The 16,634-nt window shown below is 48.2% G+C and overlaps 1 protein-coding gene across 3 annotated transcripts in view; it reads right to left on the bottom strand.

The window, feature by feature from the left end:
- The window catches only part of LOC105023115 (leucine-rich repeat-containing G-protein coupled receptor 5), a 75,100-nt gene that overhangs the window by 20,564 nt on the left and 37,902 nt on the right, over positions 1 to 16,634 (bottom strand). For all 3 annotated transcript variants that reach the window (XM_029114483.2, XM_029114484.2, XM_029114482.2), the window contains exons 4-7: positions 16,020 to 16,091; positions 8,919 to 9,134; positions 5,634 to 5,705; positions 451 to 519 (exon numbers count right to left, since the gene is read on the bottom strand). In XM_029114483.2, coding sequence (XP_028970316.1) covers positions 451 to 519; positions 5,634 to 5,705; positions 8,919 to 9,134; positions 16,020 to 16,091 — 429 coding nt within the window. The remainder of the gene's footprint in view (positions 1 to 450; positions 520 to 5,633; positions 5,706 to 8,918; positions 9,135 to 16,019; positions 16,092 to 16,634) is intronic.

The following is a 16,634-nucleotide window of genomic DNA, read 5'->3' as shown; positions in this document are numbered from 1 at the left end:
AACCCTAACATTTTCCTTAATCCCTACATTACCCCAAACCCTAACACTTTCCTTAATCTCTACATTACCCCAAACCCTAACATTTTCCTTAATCCCCACATTACCCTAACCCTTACCTCAATGCTCACAATAACCAAAACCCTAACACTTTGCTTAATCCCTACATTACCCTAAATCCTTACCTTAGTCACCACATTACCCCAAACTTAATCTGTATCATTGTTCCAAACCATAACGTTTGTCTTTCCTTTTAATACATTACACAAAACCCTAACTTAAACCAAGATTTACATTTTAACTTCAATGAGAAAACATCATATTTGGACATGCCAAGGATCCTGTTTAGACTTTTTAGAGGACTGAGACTGAGGACAGGACAAGGTCAGAGATCAGGGGTCAGGGCAGCATTAGCACTGCTGGACATACAAGGAGGTAGACATGCATACTCACAGCTCCTTTAGGGTGCTCAGGGATCTGATCGCAATGGGGAACTCCTCAAGGTTGTTGTAGTTCAGATCCCTGACAGGGCACAGAGGGAGGGAGGGAGGGAGGAAAGAGAGTGGGGGGGAATGAGTGGAGAGTGGGAGGATAAGGGAGAGTGGGAGGATGAATAGTAGGGGTAAGAAGAAGGAGAGAGGATGGGGAAGAGGGAGGAAGAGAGGAGTGGAAGGAGGTTAGAGAGGGAGGAAGAGAGGAGTGGAAGGAGGTAGAGAGGGAGGAAGAGAGGAGTGGAAGGAGGTAGAGAGGGAGGAAGAGAGGAGTGGAAGGAGGTAGAGAGGGAGGAAGAGAGGAGTGGAAGGAGGTAGAGAGGGAGGAAGAGGTGGTTAGGGGAGGAGGGGGGCGGCAGAGCGAGGAAGAGGGGGAGGGGAAGAAAGTGGGAAGAAGAGAGGTAGGGGAAACAGAGGAGGATATAGATTGGGGGGAGAGATATAGATGTCATTAGAGTAACTTCTATGATCAGCTATAAGAAACATTACCATTTCCAGGTAATGTCCATCAAAGCAAATTTTTACTCATTGCCCCGTCAGATTTCTCGCCTACTCCTGGACTAAAATGGAGGCTCAGGCTTAAACTGGGCTAGGGACTGGGCAGTGTTGCCACTTAAACGCCACAGCTACTGGCATTATCTGTGCCCGGGGGAACGCCACCGAGGGGGGTAACAGTGGCAATCAAGTTCCTGAGGCACGCTTCATCGACGGAACCAACCGACGGGGAGCCGGACTCGTCAGCCACTGCTGACTAGGCCGGGGGAAAACGACAGTCTTTCTCACAAGGGAGGCTTCCTGTTAATAGAGTCCCAGTGATGACTGCTGAGCAGCTGGAGGACGGACCGGCGCGAGGTCCTCCAGCAGTACCGGGTTCAAGTAGTCCTCGAAAACCTTTCAAACCTCTCTGGGAGCGTTTGCTTTGGGCTGCCTCGGCACGCCCGGTGGGCCTGTTGACACACTCATGTGTCATGCCCAGGTTTTGGAAATATTTCGAAAGCGATTGAACCCAGGTCTGCCCTCTGGATGGACCTCAGCCTGTTAGGCTCCGGTCATCCTGTCTGTGGTGATATGCCCACTGTTTCATTCACAGAACGGCGAAGAGGAGGGAGAGGAAGGTAATGGCAGCATTTCCTGTCTTCAAACAATGTGAGAATGTTTTGACCGGCGACCCGTGTTACCCCCACATCACAGGTCACAAAATCAAACCAATGAACAAACAAAATCCTACAAAAACACACAAATGGCATATTGGTGACCGACATAAATGGTAACAGCAGAGTGTGTGTTAGGCTATAAAGCTCCTTCCCCTTCCTCGTTGGAACACACAGACAAACACAGTGAGACACACACAGACAGACACACACACACACAGAGAGACAACTGAACAAACAAATACACAACTTTCTTCAGTTTCTATGACTCCCCATTATACAGTCTGACGAAACGTCCTGTTAACTGGATGCATCAATTATTAATCTTCTTTAAAACAAAAAAAGGTTCCCTCCATCTGTCCACTCTATCTTTTTCTCTCTTTCTCCCGGTCTCTCTTGCTCTCTCTCAACCCCACCCCCATCAGCAAAGTGGCCTGTGGTTTGTGTTCAGTCTTTCACCTGGATTCTATTAATGTCAGCGATCCCTCTCAGGGCTGCAGGTGGCTCAGCGTGGTGGGAGCATTAGCACAGCCTGCCTGCCTCACTGTTTAACCAGATGCACTCCAAACTTCCTCAACGTCAACACAATGGAACAAACCCAGCGATTGTGAAAATACCATTAAATTGAAATTGCTTCAATGTGAGCCGAGTGTATGAGAGACAAATATATGTGTGTATATATGTGTGTATATATGGGTATATGTGTATATATGTATAAAAAACAAAGGTGGAAAGAGACAAAGAGAATAAAACAAACAGATAGGGTGAAGAAAGTTGTGTTTTCAGTGTTGTGACAGTGGCAGAGACATATTTGAAGACCATCCCTACTTCAGCTTATCACTCCTCATCATCTCTCCCTCAGCTAACTGTCTGGGTCCAGCTCCTTTCATAGGACAGATGACAGTATAAACTGCATGATCATTTATATACCACCCAACCATTTATATACCAGGCCGCCGTTTATATACCATCCCACCATTTAAACACCAGCCCACCGTTTATACACCAGCCCACCATTTATACACCAGGCCTCCGTTTATATACCAGCCCACCGTTTATATACCAGCCCACCGTTTATATACCAGCCCACCGTTTGTACACCAGCCCACCGTTTGTACACCAGCCCACCGTTTGTACACCAGGCCTCCGTTTATACACCAGGCCTCCGTTTAAACACCAACCCACCGTTTATACACCAGCCCACCGTTTATATACCAGCCCACCGTTTATATACCAGCCCACCGTTTATACACCAGCCCACCGTTTATATACCAGCCCACCGTTTATACACCAGCCCACCGTTTATACACCAACCCACCATTTATACACCAGGCCTCCGTTTAAACACCAACCCACCGTTTATACACCAGCCCACCGTTTATATACCAGCCCACCGTTTATATACCAGCCCACCGTTTATATACCAGCCCTCCGTTTAAACACCAACCCACCATTTATACACCAGCCCACCGTTTATATACCAGCCCACCGTTTATACACCAGCCCACCGTTTATACACCAGCCCACCGTTTATACACCAGCCCACCATTTATATACCAGCCCACCGTTTATATACCAGCCCACCGTTTATACACCAGGCCTCCGTTTAAACACCAACCCACCATTTATACACCAGCCCACCGTTTATACACCAGCCCACCGTTTATACACCAGCCCACCGTTTATATACCAGCCCACCGTTTATACACCAGGCCTCCGTTTAAACACCAACCCACCGTTTATACACCAGCCCACCGTTTATATACCAGCCCACCGTTTATATACCAGCCCACCGTTTATATACCAGCCCACCGTTTATATACCAGCCCACTATTTATACATCAGCCCACCATATGGACTCGCAGCCCAGTTAGTTGTCGGCCCAGTCAAACCTCTCCAACAGGCAGGGTCAGGGTTCATTATCAAAAAGCCATGCTCCTGTCAGCCTGACAGAATGTTGTCCCAGCAGTACAGTGAAAACATTAGGGGAACACATGTATCCCGATCAACACGTGTGTACGGACAAGCAATTATTAGACAGCCCTGCTCATCACGGCCACACACAGACCCAGAGGCATCATATTGCCTTTAGTGTGCACTATTCCAGACTAGGACACATAGGGCTCTGGGTTAAAAGCTGTGCACTATGTAGTGAATAGTGTGGCGTTTCGAGAGCACGTGGAAAGGCATAGGCTCCCTGCGCCAGGTCGACAGGACTAAGGACCCTTTCCAAACGAGGACAACTTGTGTCTTTGAACTCAGGGGTCATTTGGAGAACATAATGTGGACTTTTGTTTTTGTTTAATTCTCCATACACAGACATCTGTCATGTAAACACTATCATATATGCGTCTGGGTTAATTTAACAGAAACCTGCTACATCGTGACCTTGGTATAATATAGCTGAATATGAAGCCAGGGAGAGCTTTTTAACGTATAGTTCAGTCTATGCTTCTCATTTCTTTTAGCATAGGTCTTTACAAGGTTGTTTAAGAGCAGTTGTTTTCTGCCAGGGGTACTAGGACCCCCAGATACTCTATCCGTGAGTGTACTTGAGACCATTAGGCCATTGGCTAAAAGCAGCAGTATTTTAATTTATTCTGAATCGCATTAGCAACCAAAACAAATAAACGTGCTGCTCACTAATGTTTAGAAATGCTTCCGAATACTTCAGTATTCCAGTCAGAGCAAAAATCAGTTGGCAGTCCAGAAACCTATAGAAGTTTGGATAACACTGTTCTTATGCAACAGTATACGCCTCAAATTTCCTAAAAGTGCTATTATGTATTGAAATGTGAGCATGAAATGGATCACCCAATACTGAATATGTTCAATGCATTTTAGTATATTAATCTGCTCTTCAGTAAAACTGCCACAATCTTGTAAAAAATATATGGCAAAAAGTATACATTTCTACTCAGGCAGTTTGTGTTCCTATGCTATTTTGGAGAAGCAACCATGCTAGAAGCAACTGTAGATGTTCTTCATGTAATTCTATGAGGGGAAACCTGTGGTTGGACGCTCCCATGGTAAAAGGCAGTGTTTGCTGCGTGGACATGTTAATGCATAGCCATCATCCAAATGACAAATGAAGGAAAAGCGATTTCTAAGGCAGGCAGGCGGGGGGTTAATGAATAGCTCCCAGTCTGTGAAGCTGAACAGACCTCTTGTGACACGCGGAGAGTTAGTGTGTGTGTGTGTGTGTGTGTGCGTGCGTGCTCCTCGCCCCCTGCTGGGCGGAGACTGTGGGGACAGAGACCCCTGCCTGAGGAGAATATGCCGGCTGTGTCCGGGCAGCTGCTGCCATTGCCGATACACTGGTCGTTTTTTTTTCTACCCATGCTGCAAACAGAGATGAACAGAACACAGACACCGAGAATCTGGAGGACACACACACACACACAAACACGTGTACCCGCAAATGTCAGTTACCCACAATTCTTTGGGGAGGAAAGAGCATTCTCCCACACACGCAGAAAGACAGGTGACTGACTTCCTCTCCGGGAAATCGGAAGGGCCCCCCTACACAAAAAAAATACTTGCAAACTGAATTTACATGTAAAAGCCTCTGGAGTGCGTGACTTTTGGTCGAATTCTCCTAACAGCAAACCTCTTTAACTACAGGACAAAGCTTGGGAATTCCTCAATGAATCGGCAACACACATTGCATGGAGCAGCCAGCCCGCTAAAGGCTACGCTTCATAGCACACGGACCCAGAAACACCCCTCCTGTGCATCTGAAGGACAAACAAAATATCCCCCCTCATTTCGGGTATTCCTCAACCCCTCGTGCCCCATTCCCCAAGGAACCGTAACTCAGAGAGAAAGGCAGAGAGAAAGAGAGAGATCCGTGGTTGCAGGGTCTCGGCGTTGTGTGGCTGTCAGATGGCTAAAGAAGAAGGGAGAGGGAGGGAACGAGAGAGGAGGAATGGGGGGGGGGGGGGGGTCTTAAAATGGCAGAAGTTGTGTGCATGTTAGAGAGAGGTCAACTTACAGAGTCTCCAGGTTCTGCAGGCCCTCAAAGCACTGCGTTCCCAGGGAGTGAATCCTGTTGTTATTCAGATGCCTGCAGAGGAACGTAAAGAGAACAGTCAGAACGACACACCCACGCAGCTCGGGACGGCACAGATGATTGGCTGAGGTGGGAAAACAAAGAGAATAGTGTGTGTGTGTGTGTGTGTGTGGGGGGGGGGGGGGTGGAGAGGGGGAGAAGGCGGGTGAGGGGGGGGGAGAAGGGTGGACGTGGGGGAGGCCGCCTTCTTCCTTCCCTAAGGCTTTACATTCAACTAAGCCGTTCTATACAGAACGGGAGGGAACTTCAAACGCCGGGGCCGAGATGCCACAGAGGAGGAAAACAAAGCTGTAAAATGCTACGTCACACGTGACAGAACAAAACGGAACGCTAACGGAGACTGGCTCAGGACCCAACAGAATAACTCTTTTTGACCAGTTCAATTACATGAAATGAAAGCCTCAAAACCATAAAACCACAAGGCTGTCAGTGACTTGGGGTTTAGTGAAACCACTTTCTTCCCCCGTCTCCCCTCTATCTCCCATACATTTCCTCCCGTTCTCCCCTCTGTCTCCCTCGTTTCCCCTAAATCTCCCATCCCACTCCACTGCCTCCCCTCTACCTCCACTGCCTCCCCTCTACCTCCAATGTCTCCCCTCTACCTCCACTGCCTCCCCTCTACCTCCACTGCCTCCCCTCTACCTCCACTGCCTCCCCTCTACCTCCACTGCCTCCCCTCTACCTCCAATGTCTCCCCTCTACCGCCACTGCCTCCCCTCCATCTCCACTGCCTCCCCTCTACCTCCAATGTCTCCCCAATTACTCCAATGTCTCCCCTCAGTCTCCCCTATATCTCCCCTCTATCGCCACTGACTCCCCTTGATCTCCCCTCTGTCTCTCCTATATCTCCACCTGTCTTCCCAAGCAATCTCCTGCTCCGCAGCCCAGTACAACACTGCCACGTCAGGGGAATGACTTCACGTCTGCTTTCCCTGCTTCTTCTTGACCCTTCTCTCTATCAGTTCTCTCTCACTCTCTTAGGCCCCAGGGCTTTTCAGAGAGCATGTGCCAATGTGGGGTGGGTTGGGGGGGGGGGGGTTATGGAGATAGAAAGAGAGATAGGGAGAGAGAGCAGTGAGACAGAGGGCAAAAGAGAGTGAGGACTGTGCTGTTACTGAGCGATGCTGGGAGGGGATTTGGGATGGTCTGATGGTTCTTAACAGGGTTAGAAGGAGAAGTGAGACAGTGTGTGTGTGTGTGTGTGTGTGCGCGCAAGTTTGTGTGTGTGTGTGCGAGAGAGAGAGAATGGGGGAGAAACTGATGAGCATATGTGTGTATTTAGATGAGAGAGACTGTGTGCGTGTGTGTGATTGTTTGTTTGTGTGTGTGTGTTTGCATGCGTGTGTGCACACAGAGCAGGAGGCTATGTGTAAGTGGGCTGGTAGGTTAACGGTTACTCTGGGGCCCTGGACAGGGCAGAGTTCCAGGCTGAAGCTGCTGTGGGGAACGGATACCCCTGGGCACTGAGGACTTTGTGGCGGACAGGAGATTGCCAGGAAAACAATCGTCGCCACCTCCCCTCCCCTCCTCTCGCTTCATCCTCCCTCTCTTCTCACTCCACCCCTCCTTCCCCTTTCACTCCACTCCTCCCTCCACTTATACATCGTATGGAGCAAGGCCCTTGTTACACTGCACATTGTTAATGGTGGTATACTTGTCGAGGATTGCTTGAGCCTTATGAACTGGCGAGACAGAGACATGGAGATATGAGACAGAGACGTAGGTATGAGACAGAGACATGGAGATATGTATGAGACAGAGACATGGAGATATGTATGAGACAGAGACGTAGGAATGAGACAGAGATGTAGGTATGAGACAGAGACATGGAGATATGTATGAGACAGAGACGTAGGTATGAGACAGAGACGTGGAGATATGTATGAGACAGAGACGTAGGTATGAGACAGAGACGTGGAGATATGTATGAGACAGAGATGTAGGTATGAGACAGAGACATGGAGATATGTATGAGACAGAGACATGGAGATATGAGACAGAGACGTAGGTATGAGACAGAGACATGGAGATATGAGACAGAGACGTAGGTATGAGACAGAGACATGGAGATATGTATGAGACAGAGACATGGAGATATGAGACAGAGACGTAGGAATGAGACAGAGACATGGAAATATGTATGAGACAGAGATGTAGGTATGAGACAGAGACATGGAGATATGTATGAGACAGAGACATGGAGATATGTATGAGACAGAGACGTAGGTATGAGACAGAGACATGGAGATATGTATGAGACAGAGACGTAGGTATGAGACAGAGACATGGAGATATATATGAGATAGAGACGTAGGTATGAGACAGAGACATGGAGATATGTATGAGATAGAGTCGTAGGTATGAGACAGAGACATGGAGATATGTATGAGACAGAGACGTAGGTATGAGACAGAGACATGGAGATATGTATGAGACAGAGACGTAGGTATGAGACAGAGACATGGAGATATGTATGAGACGGAGACGTAGGTATGAGACAGAGACATGGAGATATGTATGAGACAGAGATATGGAGATATGAGCCAGAGACGTAGGTATGAGACAGAGACATGGAGATATGAGACAGAGACATGGAGATATGTGACAGAGATATGGAAAAACTGTATGGAGCCAAAGTCATGGAGATTTGTCTGAGACAAAGACATAGAGATAAGTAGGAGAAGTCTTCTATACCTTACCTCATCTTCTCTCATCACATATTAGACAGATTGAGACTCTTCTGAGGCAGATTCCAAATTAAAAACCCTAAAACCTATGAATGTGCACTGATTTTCAGTGTTAGCAACTTTAACACATGCCACACATGTGTTAAAGTTGAAATATCTCTCTCCTGTGGTGCGGACAGATTTGTTTGACAGCTGGGAACAAGCTAACTAACCCTTACTCCCTGGAGGCCCTAAGGAGGGGATGTCGTAGAAGCTGGGAGACGCTGTCATCACCTGAACGGTCGAATGCAAAGAGTGTGTACATTTGTGTGTGTGTGTGTGTGTGTGGCCGTCATCACCTGTCGGGAAGGGAAGGGAGAGGAAGACTTTTCCCTTTCATTCAGTTTTTTCACTCTTTTTCCCTTTCATCCTGTCTTGAATTCTGTCAATAAACATCCTCTGTCTTTTAGGACACTATTGTGAATGGACTCTGTGTGTTAACCCAAAGAGGATGGGACCGGGGAGGAAGGTGGGGACTCACAAGACCACCAAGCTGGAGAGGTTGGCGAAGGCCCGGTCCGGGACGTGCGCGATCCTGTTGAGGGCCAGGGTCATCGCCTGCAGGGATGACAGCACTCGCAGGGCGTCATCCGGCACCTCGGTCAGGGCGTTGTCATCCAGCCACAGGTGGCGCAGCGACAGGAGTCCATCGAAGCAGCCCCGGGGGACACTGGAGATGTGGTTGGCGTCCAGGCGCCTGGGGGCGGGAATGGGGGCGGGGCAGGGCGGGGCGGGGGCGGGGGTAGAGACAGAGGACAGGATGTGATAAGGGTTACATAAGTGGTTACTAACCGGTTGCTTTGAATTTTGAATGCTGATTGGCTGACAGCCATGGCATGTGAGAATGTATACTACGGGTATGACATCACACCACGTTTCAGTGCTCCAACTGTGCTGACAACCCGTTTATAAAACACATCTCGGGGGGTCTGTGGTATAATACCGATATGCCACGGCTAAGAGCTGTTTCCAGGCACTCCACAATGCATTTTGCCTAGTAACAGATCCTGACGTTCGCACAACGGCTGTATACCATACTTTGTTGAGCCTTATTGCTTAATAAGACCATGTTGGTATGAGACCACGTTGAAGTGAGGCCTCACAGGGCTCCGTCCATTAACTCTGTCCAGCAGGACCAGGGCTCACACTGGATCAGAACACGCCAACCAACTGTAGATAAATGACTTTATTCATTCAAGGTTTCACATGTGTGTTGTTGAGGGAGACGGTTTGGTTTGGCCTGGACTGTGTTAATGCCAAAGGTATGATGATAACCAAAAACATCTAATTGTGTATATGTGGGGATCCTTCCCTCTCCCATCTCCAGAGACATGTTCGTTTATTTATCCACCATTTTGACTGACATATACGAACGTGACACAAATCCCTTTAAAACGTAAAACGATACACAGCCATTTCCCCGCTTTATTCTGGAAAGCGCCGGGTTTTAACTGAGGAGAATTTACGAGACAGCCTAGAAAAAAACTAAGGAAAAAACGCCCATATCCACAAGACTTAACAGAACTTTTGTTCCTTCTGAAGTTGCCTGTCAAGTCTGCTCACCAAAGCAGTTGTGTGTGTGTGTGTGTGTGTGTAAAATTAAGCCTGTAGCTCAGTGGCAATGGGACTAGTCAAGAGGCTTTCAAAACAAGACAAGGCTCAATCAACAACAGGCCCCAGGAAGGACACAGCCCTGACGGGGCACATACCCTCCAAGACTCCCCTGAAGTTCCAACACACCAATAACAATCAAATACAATAAAGGAGTCGGTGTCCATCACGGCTGGTGTGAATCTCATTTTAATTAGTAAGACCGGGAATACAGTAAGATTCCAATCCCAGCTCTCAGCATTTCTGAATGAGTGGAACTCTGGAATTCGAATGGAAATGAACCCAGTCATGGTCCCTAACCGTCGGCTACCAATCAAAAGCCGGCGTTAACCAGCCAACCAGCCAACGATTGCTTACATTCTGTTCACTCAGCGCAGAGATGCAACTAAAGAGGACCTATCCAACAGAATAATGTCCTCAGCCACTCTCTTTCTCTCCTTCACCAGTAGAAATGCATTGTCGCCACGGTCAAATGGACCACCCGTTTCTCTCTCACTTTTTCATCCGTATCTCCGATCTACTGTACCTTCTTTCTCTATTTCACAATTTTCTCGACCCCTCTTTTTCCCTCTTTGCTATCTTTCTTTCTCTTCTTCCTCTAATCTCTTTTCTCAGGCCTCTCTCTAAGTGTGTTCTCTACTTGCTACGCTCTCTGTCAGTCTTCATAAACAATAACAGTAACCACCAGCAGAGCCAGGATGAGAGGAGTCTCTCCTGACGCATGCACAGTTGTGTGTTTGTGTTATGTGTGTGTGTGTGTGTGTGCGCGTGCGTGGGCGTGCGAGGCCCATGGGGAACTGTTTGCATGGCTGACATCATTCTCCCTTTCACAGGCTCTCATGGACTCTGGCTCCAAACAGTTAAATTTTTAACAAATTACTGTGAAGGTCAACAGTGCCTGGGGATCTCAGTGAGGCTTTCTCCAATTAGATACAATTCATTAATTCACTCCGGAGGAGAGAGAACCCACTGTTATTATCATCTTGTTTGTTTGTAATTTTACCCCCTTATTTTCCATCCCCTCCCAGGTTGGTAATGACCCATTCATGGCTGTGGTCACGCCTCCCCACCACAGATCTTCACCAGGGTTCGGGAGAGTCCATCAGGACCTCCCGAAGTACCAGACATCAGCCATCAAGACCTTCCCTGACTTATTACACGCTCTCTAAGGAGACAAATTGGATCATTTGTGTTCATTATTTTGAATATAACTGATTAAATAGCAAATCATGAATTGGTCTTTAAAGGGCACATTCATACAATATCCCACAAGTCGGCATTATGTTACCCCTGTTGAGTACCATTTGATATACTGGAGGATGCTGAATACGTGTGGCCTTTTATAGAGGACTGGTTTCCATCTGGGGCTGATGGACGGAGGAGATCGGATCCAGGGAAAGGGGAGCAAGATTATTGAAGGGGATAGGTTGGAATGGGAAAGGTTTAGGAGAGGTAAAACAAGATATATAAGGAAGATATCTTAGGAGGAGAGGTCAGGAGGAGAGAATATGAGGGGAGGTTAGGAGGGGAGGTTAAGAGGAGAGATTAGCAGGAGAGATTAAGAGGAGAGGTTAGGAGGGGAGGTTAGGAGGGGAGGACAAATGTCAGGAGAGGAAAGATGATGAAAGAGAAGTTATGAAGAGGAGCGATATAAGGAGACAAGAGATTGAAGGACAGGAGAAAGGAGAGGCGCAGAAAAACAGGAGCGGATTGGAGGGAAGGAGCAGCCTCCTCTTAACTCCGGCTCCACTTAACTCCGCCTCCTCTTAACTCTGGCTCACAAGGTGGTCCGAATGGAAACTTCAGACTCCGCTTCATCCAATCAAAATTCCCCAGGGTGGGGCACATCTGCCGGAGCTGTTGGGACGGGCGGGAGAGTAGAGGTTGACCGGGGGTGGGGGAGCTGTTAGGAGGGTAGGAGTGGACCAGCTCTCATTAACACAGTGGATATGTGGCAGCTGAGCCGAGAAAATAACGCCTGGCCTTGGACCTTCCAGCACTCATACATCCTTGGGTGGTGGAATCTAACCACAGTGTGTGTGTGTGTGTGTGAGCATCTGCGTGGCTAGGGGATCTTTCCTGACCACACACAAACACACACACACACACACTGCGTGAGGGGAGAAGAACTGTCATTCCACTGTGATGTACACGGCCAAAGTATTTATCCCCTTTTCCCTCCTCTCCAATCTCCATTTATTTTATTTGAGTATTTTCCCATTCAACTGTTGACAGAAGTGTGTTTAGTAAATACGGTACGGATCGTGTTTCGGCCATAACGGACAGCTATGTAGGGCCCTAAGCAGAATATGTATATTTTTGGAGAGGGGGAGGATGGGGGAGGGAGATTGGGGAGGGGGAAGGGCCAGGATGTCCATGCTTGTCTCTGACGCATGGGAGTAATTTTTTGTGTTGACGTTTCCTTCAGGGGCCCGGGTCTATCATCTAAACCTGGCAGAGAGACATGCAGACAGACACACAGACAGACAGAGAGAGAGAGAGAGACAGACAGACAAACAGACAGGAATACACAGCCTGCCACTATACAGTCTGCTCTGGTCTGCTGGCTGCAAACCAGAGAGCAGAAGACTGTCTGTCTTCCTGTCAATGTCTCTCCGCGTAACTTTCTCTCTCTGCCTCTGCATGTCGGTCTATTTTACCTACGTATGACTGAAGTGGACAACGGCACGTTCTGAGGAGACAAAGGTTTGCCCCCACCCACCCTGAGCCGTTTCCATAGGGATAGAAAGAAATCACGTCCGGGAAATAACCCATTCTCATACATCAGACTTATTTCCATCTCTATGGCGGTTTCTCTGTCCGGTCCGTGACAATAGGAAAGACACTATGGTGAAGAGCTGGGTGCTTTCCTCCGCCCGCCCGCCCCACCCAGCCCCTGTCCCGCCCGCCCCACCCAGCCCCTGTCCCGCCCGCCCCACCCAGCCCCTGTCCCGCCCGCCCCACCCAGCCCCTGTCCCGCCCGCCCCACCCAGCCCCTGTCCCGCCCGCCCCACCCAGCCCCTGTCTCGCCCGCCCCACCCAGCCCCTGTCCGACTAGAACGGTGACCTGAGATGTCCCACTTTTGTTTTTGTGGCGGGTTTGAAAGGGAATTCGGTAATCCTCTCCTCTGTACCTCCCATCTCTCCCACAGTCCCGGTGAAAAGACTGATTGAGGCAGCCATTCTAGTGCTTCTATTCACTGGCTTTGCGTCAGTCCTGCGTGGCTGAAAAGGTGTTAGCCAGTCTTCCTCCCCCAGTGGCTGCTGGACACCCCGGAACACGGTTCTTTCAGCGATCTTTGATAGAGGTACTTGGCCACCTACACACCATTGAGTCCCTCTTTTCAAATCGGTGTTTAACAGCACTGACCGCATTTCTTCTGGTGGTGTAAACTTTTTATTGCATATATTTTTGCCATCAGTCTACACAAAGTACCCAGTAATAACTTCCTGAGAACAAGTTAAAAAAAATCTTTGATTTATAGATTTTATTTTTGAAAGATCTTGTGTAAATAAGCTTTCAGACCATTTGCCAAGGCACTACAAACTGGGCTAAGATGCATCCAGTGTCCTTTGATCATTGAGATGTTTCTTAAACTTGATTGGAGACCACCTGTGACTAGTTCAATTGACTGGACATGATTTAGAAAGGCACACACCTGTTTATACATGGTCCCACACTTCATGTCAGAGCAAAAACCAAGCTACAAAGTATCCCACCCACACCTGGTGTCTCCCATCGTCCCATCATCCCTTGTGCATTTAACCCAAGTTACTTGTTTGCTTCTGTTCTGATGTCAGTTTATATTGAGTTCTTCCCGTCGTCTCTTGTTTTCCTGTTCTCGGTTTGTCTTCTAGATTTCCTGTTTACCAAACAACTGCCCGCTCTGACTGTGTCCCACCTGCTGCCTGTACATAGCCTATCCACCTCCAGTGTACCAAACCTCTGACCTGCCCTCAACATGCCTCTGTCTTTTGATTGTTTAAATAAACTTTGCCTGCACTTCAAAACTCCTGCCTCCTGGCTCTGCATTTGGACCTTTGTCTCTGAGCGTTGACAAGGTGGCTGGACTGAAGCCACTTCTGAGTAAAAGGCATATGACATGATGTCTGAAGGACTCTGAGAGCATGAGGAATAATATTTTCTGGGCAGAGGAGACCAAAAGCAAAATATTGGGCCTGAATGCCAAGTGCTAAATTTGGTGAAAACAAGTTACCTCTCATCACCTTGCTAATATCATTCCTACCTGAAACATGGTGGTGGCAGCATTATGTTGTGGGGGTGCTCCTCAGCGACCAGGACCGGTAGACTGGTCAGGATTGAGGGAAAGATGAACAGAGCAAAATACAGGGAGAACCTTGAAGAAAACCTGATCCAAATGTCACAGCCAAGAAAGCACTGAGGGTTTGGGACAATTCTGTGAATGTCCTTGATTGGACCAGCCAGAACCCTGACCTGAAGATCACTTGTCACCATTGCTCCCCATCCAATCAGACAGAGATTGAGAGAGTATATAAGGAAGAATGGGAGGAACTGCCCAAATCCAGGTGTGCAAATCTGGCAGAGGAGTACCCAAGAAGACTCAAATCTATGAAACCTTGAGATGGTATCTAGTTGCTTGGAGATGACTTAAACAGAAGCGAGCCATAGACAGGGGTTTGGGAGAAGACAATGAGACGGTGAATGAGACAGAAGGGACACGTAATCTGCATCTACCAATTACTGAAAGGGTCTGAATACCGATGTACATAAGAAATGTTTTTATTTTTTTATTTTCAATACCACAAACTGTGTAGTACTGTTTGCAGAAGTCTATATTTTCCAAGGTTTCCCGCTGTCTTCACATTAACCCCCGAGCCCTGCCTCAGGAGAACAGGTAACAGTTCCTCTTTTTGTCTGTCCAGCCATTTACACACAAGTAGTTCAAATGGCACTATCAACCAACCGTCTTCCTCTCAAAAACAACAAATGCCACTCCGAGTGAGACCGGGTATCTGGTGGCTGTCTCATTCCAAAAACACTGAAACACCCATACAGTGGCACCCATCCCCGTTCCCATCCTTTCACCCCCCCCCCCCCCCCCCATACACACACACCCCTCCCCTCCCCACCGGAGGTAACATTTAGGAAACAATGGAGCCCAAAAGAAGCTGTCCATTACCTCCTACTAAAGACCACTGTCACTGAGGAGGCGCTGTCTACACAACACAAATTCAAACCTGCCCCGGCTACAATAGGCACTGTGTTTTCCCTGCCAAACTGCTCAAAGAGAGAGAGAGAGACAGAAGGCGTTGTGGGACAATACTTACGAATTAACGTGATCCAAGACGGATATTCCGCATTGCGTTCGGGGGGAAAAGACAAAGGGGTAGAAAGAGGAGATATAGGTAAAGAAAAGGCCTACAGATTCTTGCTGTGAAAGACAATATGCTTTCAACTCTCCTTCCTTATCTCACCTCCTCTTCTTTCTCTGCTGATCAAAGGCAGGGACCAGTCTATTGGGCCTAAACTGATTTGGAATCTCCATTACAGCAGCCTCCCCTATACACACACACACACACACATACTGTACATACAAAACGCACACACACTAAATCCTTCCTAGCCTGTCAGACCAAGAACTACCCCCCATTCCCGTATCGCATGGTAATTGACAGCCAGGGTGACTTATTCAGAGAGGCTGACCCTGGCTTGATAGACCACGCTGTAATTCTTGCTGGAACTGAAACCTTGAGATGGTATCTAGTTGCTTGGAGATGACTTAAACAGAAGCGGACCATAGACAGGGGTTTGGGAGAAGACAATGAGACAGTGAATGAGACAGAAAGGACACATACTGTAGAATGGAGGGGGGGAAATAGAGCAGTAGGGGAGAGTGGCTGTCTTCCAGCCGGCTCCATCCTATTGTGAGGCAAGCTGAAAAGGGCGCATTGTTTTGACAGGGCGAGGAGGAAGTGGATCTAGACTCACAGAGACTGGAGGTTCCTCAGGTTTTGAAGGGCGTCACCCGGAACCTGCCGTAGCTGGTTGTTCTGAAGCATCCTGGGTAGGAGACAGGACATGAGAGGGTGTTAGGGTGGGTGGGTGTTATGGTGGCACAGCTGAAAGGGTCTCTAAGACTCAAGACACTCACAGACAAAACAGGCTCTTTTTAGATTTGTTTAATCCTCCGTACAGAATTCATGGTCTGCGCTAGCGTAAAAGCATACGTGTATGCATGTGTGGACATAGGTCATGCACGTTGTTCAAAAAAGAAAACACACCAAAACCGAACGTCTGAATGCAAGAAAGATCACACGGATTATACTGTCCTGGACCTGCCCGGTCCTGTCCTGGACCTACCCGGTCCTGCCCTGGACCAGCTGCTGCCGCTGGCGACAAGGTCACACCTCAGCCTGTAAACGGTCTCCATTTTTTATGCGACCTCCCCTCCCCTCCCCCATTCCTTCCAACTGTCCCTGTCCATAAAACAATCCAATAGTCAAATAGTCACGAGTTGCGTAATGTGTCCAGCCACAGCTGAAGCACCACGTACAGGATCACAGAGAGAAGGAACATCGGATGTGGATGCTGCCCAAACATGTC

This window comes from Esox lucius, chromosome 18, assembly GCF_011004845.1.
Source record: "Esox lucius isolate fEsoLuc1 chromosome 18, fEsoLuc1.pri, whole genome shotgun sequence".
NCBI lineage: Eukaryota > Metazoa > Chordata > Actinopteri > Esociformes > Esocidae > Esox > Esox lucius.
The sequence above is the reverse complement of the archived record's forward strand: the minus strand, read 5'-3'. Positions and strand labels throughout refer to the sequence as shown.